At 52.4% G+C, this 9389-nt stretch overlaps 1 protein-coding gene across 2 annotated transcripts in view; it reads right to left on the reverse strand.

Moving 5' to 3' along the window:
- The window catches only part of SLC16A2 (solute carrier family 16 member 2), a 118669-nt gene extending 112121 nt beyond the window's left edge, over positions 1 to 6548 (reverse strand). Inside the window, exon 1 of one of the 2 annotated variants that reach the window (XM_060087817.1) lies at positions 5962 to 6548. In XM_060087817.1, the coding sequence (XP_059943800.1) occupies positions 5962 to 6397 (436 nt within the window). In that variant the 5' untranslated portion in view covers positions 6398 to 6548. The remainder of the gene's footprint in view (positions 1 to 5961) is intronic. The other variant, XM_060087816.1, reaches the window with a different exon arrangement.
- Positions 6549 to 9389: the final 2841 nt, after the last annotated feature.

A 9389-nucleotide genomic window follows, 5' to 3' on the forward strand; every position in this document is an offset into this window, starting at 1 on the left:
TTTTCTCTAAGGTTTACTCATTCAATCCCAGGTGAAATAATTCCTTTCAAAACAGGAAATCCCACTCCATCTTTCACGCAATCTGAAAAGAATAAATGATTCTTTCTTTTCAAAATGCAATAAAACAAAAAGATGTTGATGGGAAAGGCAGCATACCCTCCTGGGAAACTGGTCTGCTCAAAAGGTCCAGATGACATCCTTTATATATTTCTGTAAATGTTGATACTCCATCTGTTTGTTTACTCTTCATGGCACTGCAGGAAATATTTCCAAAGCAAGTATAAATTCAGGGAAAAGGAGAGAGAGCTCTGTGCCTGCTACTTCAGTAGCCACACTCTCAGCTAAGCCCTGAGTGAAGCTGAAGTTGCCCAGAAATTGTGAATACTCAATATGGCCTTCTCTAGGATGGCAAGCAGCAGCCCTCTCATACCCACTACAAGGCAGCAGGCCTTAGCCAGCTATAAAGATGCCCTGTCTGAAGCCCCCTGAAGGAAAACACCATATTGCACTTAGGAATATTGGTTTACTCTTCTATCCTGAAGTAACAGCAAACCAAGATCATACTAACAATGCATTTCTTTTTCTTTTTTTTACATCTTTATTGGAGTATAATTGCTTTACAGTGGTGTGTTAGTTTCTGCTTTATAACAAAGTGAATCAGTTATACATATACATATGTTCCCATATCTCTTCCCTCTTGTGTCTCCCTCCCTCCCATCCTCCCTATCCCACCCCTCTAGGTGGTCACAATGCACCGAGCTGATCTCCCTGTGCTATGCGGCTACTTCCCACTAGCTATCTATTTTACGTTTGGTAGTGTATATATGTCCATGCCACTCTCTCACTTTGTCACAGCTTTTCTGAGAAATGAGAATGAGCTGTGGAAAATTAAGTTTCAGGAGAGGGGTCCAAACTGAGGCTTAAGGGAATGCTTGCAGTTTAATGCTTTTTAGAAACAGGCTCAAATGCTGGGAAACAGCAGCATACAGAACTACTCTGCTAGCCAGCAGCAGGCCAAGTTGAGGGAATTCTCTTGGAGGCCCAATTCTATGCTAAGCAGGACATTCTGGAAGAAGCACTGTGGATCTGAAGTTGCCTTTACATACTGGGTTAAAAAAAAGTGGGTCTTTTCAACCACATCAGTACATATGAGTTAGCCCCATAGTCTTTCAATACACATGGAGAAATGATGTCTACATGGTTTTTCATTGCTTTCCCAATCTCCTCCCAACCCATCCACACCCTTATTCAGGCAGATTAACATGTTTCCATTTGTCTGAATGAGACAAAATGTATGCCAAGTGAATAGTAAAGAATAAAATATCACATAATTTTAGAAGGATAGAACAGCAGAGCTAAGTTTATCTAGTCAAACCCTTTCACTTTACAGATAGATAAACTGAGGTACAGAGAGGTAAAGTGCCTGCTCATAGTCACAGAGTAAGTCAGGGGCACAAGTTGTCTAGCTCCTAGTCACTGCCTAGTTGGTATTACTGAGATCACCAGCCCATTGGGATCCAGATTTAGACTTAGAATGAGCACTCGAGGCTACTGGACAATGAGCCAGGGATCCAACTTCAATTGGCTACTCCAGCTCAAACAAGCATCCCCCTGGTTGGCTTCCAAGTACCCTAACCTCTCCTCCTCACCCCCTCTGGTATGAGTCAAGGTCTCAGTTTGGGACCCAGCTTGGTTGGAGAGGAGTCAGAGGAGTGACTTCAAAGATGCCTGGCCAATGGTCCTGTGACCCAAAGCGCCATAGCAGGCTCTGAGCCAACCTTCTCTGGACAAAAGCCTTTAGCCAAAGTCAAGACATTGGCAGATTTGCTCAAAAGATACCTGGCGGGCCTCCCTGGTGGCGCAAGTGGTTGAGAGTCCACCTGCCGATGCAGGGGATACGGGTTCGTGCCCCGGTCTGGGAGGATCCCATATGCCGCGGAGCGGCTGGGCCCATGAGCCATGGCCGCTGGGCCTGCACGTCCGGAGCCTGTGCTCCGCAACGGGAGAGGCCACAACAGTGAGAGGCCCACATACCGCAAAAACAAAACAAAAAAAAAAAAAAAAAAAAAAAAAAGATACCTGGCTCTCAAAGTCAGCAATTTAGTGGTCAGACCAGTGAGACACTGAGCTAAGCAATGAAAGCCCTTAAAATGGGGAAGAGAAAGATAGCTTAAACTGTCCCTGGCCCCATCTATCTTTGGGACTATTTGCCCAAAGGTAGATTGTATCATTTATCCCATGCCTAGAAAATTCTGTCTCCGTCAGAGTGGCCCATGAGCCTGAACTATCTTGTGCCCAATAATTAACCTTCCTGACCATTATTACCCCTTTCCCCAGGTGGTGAGAGACATAGCCCCACCCTCCTCACCTGGGAGCCTACAAGGGTCATGCTTATAAACTGCCCAGGAAAAGATGTCTCCCATCATATTTTATGGCTCAGTGCTAGACTGGCAGTCAAGGTGGAAAGTGCAGGGTACTGGGTTTACTCTGGAGCATGTTCAAAAAGACCTAAGCTTGGAGACAATGTTAAAAACTCTGACTTGTTCTGCTTTGTCTTCTGGACCCCCAACCCTAACCTTGCCCCAGCTCCAACTCATTTAGGGTTCCAGTAATGATCTGAGGCCTGCAATCAATGCTACCTTGCTCTTTCTTTCCTCCAAAATGCTCCCCTCTCATGCCAGGAAGCCATGATATACTTTTCACCAAATTGTTGGGTTGCCCATGTCCTGTCTGCTGCTTGGTCTGGGTTGGGGGAACTCCCAAATTTCCCACAAGCTCTACAAAAATATAGGCTCATTTCTCTCTTGACTTTTTTCCATTTTTCCCCTAAATCGGACCTTGGTCACTTGCCTCCATCTCAAGAACCTTTTGTCTGCCAGTTATCCCAGGCCTAAGGCCCAGGGAAAGTTGGTTTCCTTTTCAAAATGGGTGAAGAGAAAGGACAAGATACACTGCCACCATAGAATTGTATGCACCACAGAGTTCACAAAGACTGGACATTGCATGCTCTAGAATGGCCTGCATTCCACTTCCCTTCTACTCTTCATGGCTTTTTCACATGACCAGAGACCCCTCTGATGTGGAGTTAGCCCCCAGACATCAAAACAACCTTTCTCTGGGGCACCCTCACAATAGTCCCAGTCATCTGCAGAGCCTTAGACCCATTAAGCCAATCAGCACAGCTTTAGGACTGTGAAGATATTAGGCCTAGCCAAAGAGAATTTGGGTTGTGGGGTGCCTTGAAATATTAAATTCATAGATTTCTAGAGATGTAAGTCATGTCAGACATTAATAGAAATGGACAATGCACCAACATCCTTGACTGTGGGACTGTATATTCTGTGTTCCTCAGAATGGCTATTGGGCAAACACTGGCTGACAAACATCTTAGCAAGCTTCTACTGGCTTATTCTATCGCTTTGAGACACCAGTGTTGTGGCATAGGTAGCTGAGAAATTTTGAGTAAACTGAAGAAAGTGTGTGGAGACAGAGGCACACTTGGAATCTCAGGACCTGAATGGTTGCTTGGGAAAGCTGAGGGGCTCAAGAAAGGTAGTGGTGAGGATGAGATTTTCTAGGAACTCAGGAGTGTAGTGGGGTGTTCCTGACTTTTTTAAAATAAAAATTGAGGTGTTTCCCAGAACCTCTAGTATCAGATAACTTTCATGAAATCGAGACACATACAGCAAGGACCCAAGCCAAAGTAGTCTGTGACCCTGGGGACATACCAAATTCCTCTCTGTTCTTCCCTGACCTATACTCACCATAATTTAAACTGGTAACCCCAGCCCCTCAATGGACCTAGTCTGTGTCAGAACACACACCAGCCACACCTCTGCACAGCTCACTGCTACCCCCCCTTCCCAGCTGCACTGTGATGTCTTGACCGGAAAGTCTCAGCCAGCCCTCCCCCTGAGTTCCCTATGATCACCTACTTTGAAGTTTGTTCCCCAGCAGTGAACCTCTTCCTGGTAAAATAGTGGTTTTTCCAAGTTTTATTACACACTCCTAAGGCCCCAGCTCTAGGCCTGCTCACATCACATGAATGCCAGGGCCTAGCTTCAGCCCATCCCCCATTACCTCCCATGAAGTTTTACCCAGACTTTGCCACTAACCCCGAAGGCCAACAGCCTGCCTTTAACCACAGGGCAATGCTCAGCAGGTGCCCTCCAAGGTAACCTAGGCAACAGCCAGAGGCCCTACACTGGCTTCCTTCCCAAGAGCCCCTGAACCGCATCAAAGCAGGGAAAATGTAGTCCCAGGGGTGAGTGTGACAGTGACCTTCCGCCCAAATGTTGTTCCATACAGTCAGACACCCCCTCCACTCAGGCGTCAACGCAGCCTGGGCAGTCCCGAGATTGCCTTGGACAGCCATTGCCGCACAATTGAACTTTCAAGTGGGGCCCGCACACTAGAACGCCAATGGATCACAAGGTCAGAGGCACCAAGAGTCCCAAAACCTCTTAAAGGGCAGCCTAGCAAACTAAAAAAAAGAAAAAAAGAAAAAAAAAAAAGAAAATAAAGAGTCCTTGGTTGAGAGCCGTAGGAGAGGCTCTCCAAGGGCCCAGGGAATCCACAGGTGGATGCCCCCAGAATTCAAGGTTTCTATTCACTAAATGATCCCCAGGCTCCCTCAAAGAGCAGCAGAAGTACGTGTTTGGGGGTGGCGAGAGGAGGGAACCCTTCAGTTCCAGGGCAACACTTATTCTGATCTGCGTTTTAAAAAGCCACGTATTCTAAGCTGCAAACTTGCGGCGGGTCTCCAGTGGAGCTGTCCTGAGGAACCACAAGAGGGAGTGAGCCTTGAGGAAGACGGCATCCCAAGCCCCTCGGCTCGCTCCCGAGACTCCTCATGAGAACGGCTGAGGGGCTTCGCCGGCGGCTTGCTGAGAAAGCGGGATGGCTACTTTGACTTCTCCGAGTCCACAGTCAGGCTCAACGGGAGGAGCACACAAGCCTGTGGTCCTGTGGCCGCGGGCCTGAAGAGCGAGAGCTATGCCCCCAGCCCTGCTTGTCTTAGGGAAGAAGACCAAGTCAGCACCACACGAAGGCAGGAGGGGTGGAGGCCGGCATTCCGGCTAAAGACTAACGAGTCACCCAGCGGATAGCGGAGAGGCGCGGGGCGCCAGGCAGGGCAAGGCTGAGATTGGGGGCGGTGCGAAGTGAGCCTCAGGGCCCAGTCTGCCAGCCGCCTCACGCCTCTCTGGCAGGACCGCGGAGACTGCCTCCCTGCCTGCTTTGGGGTTCAGCTCAGAGGGCACAGAGATCCGCTCGCTCCCTCAGAGTGGCAGAGGACGGCCGGGCCCGGTTGGGCCGTAACCACCTCGGGCAAATAGACGCGCGCACACCCCCCACTCTCACTCCTTCCCTCCCTTCCTCTCTCTCCTGCAGATACACACGCCTGCCATGTGTTAGAGTCTTCGCTCAGCCACCAGGATTCCTAAAGTGTTTTTGACAGAAAACACCTCCGCGCCCCGTACAGGAACAGGGGCCGCTGTGGAGATCTGCGGTACAGTGTTTCTCTCAAAGTCCTCCCAACCTCCAAACTCTCTCCTCTCTCCATGTCTACGCACTCCACACCCGCCCCCCAAAAAAACAAAAAACAAAAAATCCACAACAACATTCTGAAAATATTTTCCCCCAGTACACACGCTCAGAGTACTTTAAACAAACCCGAAAGGTGCGTCTGGATATGTCTCAGAGCAAAAAAGTTCATTCCTTGCGTATGATCAATGAAGGTCCCCGGTCCCACCCCCGGGACTTCTTGCGCCTAGTCTCCACAGCCGAGGCTGCCCAGAGCCCGGCAACCGGCGCTCTAGCAGCGCCACGGGCAAGGGGCAAGGGGGAGGAGTCCAAGCGGCGCGCTAGAGGGGTGCCTCGGACCAGGAGGTATAGGATCGGCGGCAGCCGGAGCGGACACCCTTGCCTAGAATGCCAGGTGGGGCGCGCGGAGCTGCTCACCTGCTTGGAACTCCACTTGGCGATTTTTCTCTCTTTCCTCCTGCAGCAACATGGAGTAGAGAATCCCGAAGGAGTTCTGGATGCCAAAGATGGAGCCGTTGCACCAGGTGGCAGCGAAGACCACCATCCAGCCGAAGCCACCTTCGGGGGGCTGGAAGCCGCGCGCGGTGCCGCGGGTCTCCACGGTGGGCGTGGGCTCGGGTTCGTGCACCGGCTCAGGCTCAAACTCCAGCTCCGGCAGTGGTGCAGGGTCCGGTAAGGGCTGGGGCTCCGGCTGGGGCTCTGGCTGGGGCTCGGGTGGGGGTACTGGCACGGGCTCGGGCTCCGGCTCCGGCTCCGGCTCTGGCTCGGGGCTACCCACCCGCTCCTGCTGTTCCTGGTCTGCCTCCCGCCAGGGCCCCTTAGCTTCCTCGCTCGCCGGGCTTTGCAGCGCCATCGCGGCCGGGGGACTGTGGCTGCTCGGGCCGGAGGAGCCGCTGTGTGGCTGGTACTTGTTTCTGCTGCTGCTGCTCCAAGCGCTGCTACTGCTGCCTCCTCCTCCCGGCTCCGCGCCCCAGCTGGCCAGCCTGTCCCGAGACAGACGGTCCCTCGAGCCCTCTCCTCCTCCTCCCCCATCCCCCCTCCTCCTCTCCCCATGTCATCTCTCTCCTCCCCCTCCTCCTCCTCTCCCTTCCCCCCAACCTCTTCCTCCCTCAACAGACAGCCGCTACAGCCTCTCTCTTCTCCCCAGCCCTTCCTCCTCCTCCTCATACTTGCCTACCTACTCAATCCGCAGCTGTCTCCCTCAACTCCCTTTCCAAACTACTGAATCCTGTTCTCCTTGTCCAGAAGCCCAGTAGAGGGATAGTTAAAATGGAAAAACGAGAGCATAAACTATCCTGTTCCTCTGCCCCCTCCTCCCTGCAGGCTCCAAACGAGCACTGATCAACCCAGAACCCCCAGGGAAGACCCCGCCTGTTCTTTGCTCCCACTCTCTCCTTTCTCACAAGTAGCCTGGAACTGGGGTGGCCTCAGGGACCCCAGGACGAGAGGTGGCCCTTGAGAGACCCCACCCCGCCCTCAGTAGTGCCTATGCCCCGCCTTGGGTTTGAGGGGGACTTGGAAGGGACACCCAAGCTTGGACAGAGGGTGGGCACAGTCTTCTCGAGCCCGGGGGCTCAGCCCCCCACAGTCCTGCGCAACACCCCCCCCCCCCATCCCCGTCTCTCCCCCTCCACCCCCGCCCTTCCCGGCAAATCCCTGGCGGGGCACGGATGGGAGGAGGCGGCCCGGCAGCGAGGCCCGCCTCTCCGGGCAGTCAATCAGGGCTTTGTTTGCGCCAACCTGGAGCCCAGAGGAGCCGTAGAGGGCCGGGGGCCGGGCCAGGTAGGGAGGGAGGTGCAGTGGCACCGGAGGGAGCCGGGCCCGGGCGGGGCGGGAGCCAGAGCTCAGCTCAGGCTCCTCCCGGCTCTCTGTCCCGCATTGGGGAACTGGGAGTCAGGGCCATGTCGAGCCGCCAGTTCGGGCAAGGGCCGCTCAGCCCCCAACATCCCAGCTGGGCTGGTCCCCCGGGCCTCCGCCGCGGCTTTTCGGGCGCTCGGGAACTCGGCCGAGGCGCTAGCCGAGGGATGTCTTCCCAGCACCCACCGCGCCCTTCCGCCCACCTCGGGCATAGAGACACCAGAATCCCGGTGAATGTCCCAGACTAAGGCCCTAGCCCCGCGAGGGTAAGGGAGAGTTTGCTCCCTACGGAGTGCGCAGCTCCCGGGAGGCGGGAGGGGTGATCCGCCCTGCGGGCGGCTGGGCTCCCTGCCGCAGTGCACGGCTGTTTCCAGCCTCAGCCCTCGGGGCCGGCCCCAGCGATCCCGGGAAGCTCTGCCTCCCCTAAGGGCCCGCGCGTCTAATGCACTAATCATGAGTTCGTGGTGTGGTTACCAAGCTACTTCGCTCCCCACCAGCGGGAGGGCAAGCGCCAAGCCCTTTCTACCCAGCATCTCATTAACCTTCTTGCTGGGTGAAAAGACTGCATGGCAGGTGAAAATGCAGCTCAGGGCTGTGACAGATGTCCAGGAACACAGTCATTAAGAACCTGAACGCGGGTTGAGCTGAGCGGGAGGGTAGAGGTGTCCCAAGTAGCTTGCCATGCCGTGAAAGGAATCGGCCATAATTCACAAATCACGGGGGCCATGCCAGTCAGCAAAGCAGGCATTGCTAGAGGAATAGAGCATTCCCTTATTGCCCGGAGGTGAGTATTTTTATCACCTGCTTTTTCCAGGCAGGAAGGCAGAGGCTCAACGAAATCAAGGCGTTTATTAGCCGAAGGTCCTGGGAAAAGTCAAGTACAAGGTGGAATTCAAGGCAAAGCCTCGTGCTCCCTGAGCTTCACCACAGGCGGCTGGGGCTTGGTGCTCCCCGGAAGAGGGACAGAGGAAGGAAAGGCAGGATGTGGCTGAGTTATCACAGTAGGCTTCCGGAGCACATAGTGGCCTAGATGGGCCTTGAATCTTGAGAAGGATTTTAACAGGCTGGGGGTGGAGGTTGGGTGTCCCTACCTAAGAAGGACAAAACAAAGAGGCATGGAAGGACTCTACTCATAGAAAGAGGTAAGTGAAAGCTAATCAGGCCAAAAAGTTAATATGTATGCTGCCTCTCCCAGGAAACGTTTGCATTTTAATAAAAATCCACGATGCTTCAGTCATGAGGAGTGACAAATCATGGACAGTATGGGCACTGGGGCTTAAGATTTGCTTTTTAGTCAGCGGTTTCACAGGACCAACTGTTGCCCTAGGGGAGCACTAGCCTTGGCTTCCATTTTCAGGGAACCTGATTAAGACCCTGAAAAGGGTTATTTCCAACCCCAGAACCAGGAATAGACCCTGAAGTCTTGCAGGCCATCTCGGATTCCTACTGTCTAAATTCTGTTCTAGTTTGAATGTCTTTTTTAGAGCGCTGGAGTGGGGGGTGGTGACACTCACTGAGAAACTCTTGTGAGCCTAGCACTATGCTAGCCTTTTACAAGCATGATCTCATATAATCTTCATAACAATCCTATAAGATTGGGATGATTTGTCCCTGTCTTATAAGTGAGGAAACAGAGGCTCTGAAAGGTTAACTCAGTTGTTTAAGTCTACAAAGCCATCAAGAGGCAGAACAGGAATCTTTGCTCATTTGTGTGAGCTTCAAATTATATGCTCCATCCAGGAAGCAAGATTACATAATTACCATCCCGCCATTCTAGAAACACATGCAGTACCTACCATTTATTCCCTTTTTAAAAGGCATTTTATAATGGCTAGAGCACTGGCATCAAGAGACCTGGATTCTAATCACGGTTCTACCATTGCATACCTGGGTGATCCTAAGAAAGTTGTTTACCCTTTCTGAGGTTCAGTTTCTTTATCTGCAAGATGGAGTTAATACCCACTTCACAGTTATTAAATAGCATACTG

This window comes from Mesoplodon densirostris, chromosome X (assembly GCF_025265405.1).
Source record: "Mesoplodon densirostris isolate mMesDen1 chromosome X, mMesDen1 primary haplotype, whole genome shotgun sequence".
Taxonomy (NCBI): Eukaryota; Metazoa; Chordata; class Mammalia; order Artiodactyla; family Ziphiidae; genus Mesoplodon; species Mesoplodon densirostris.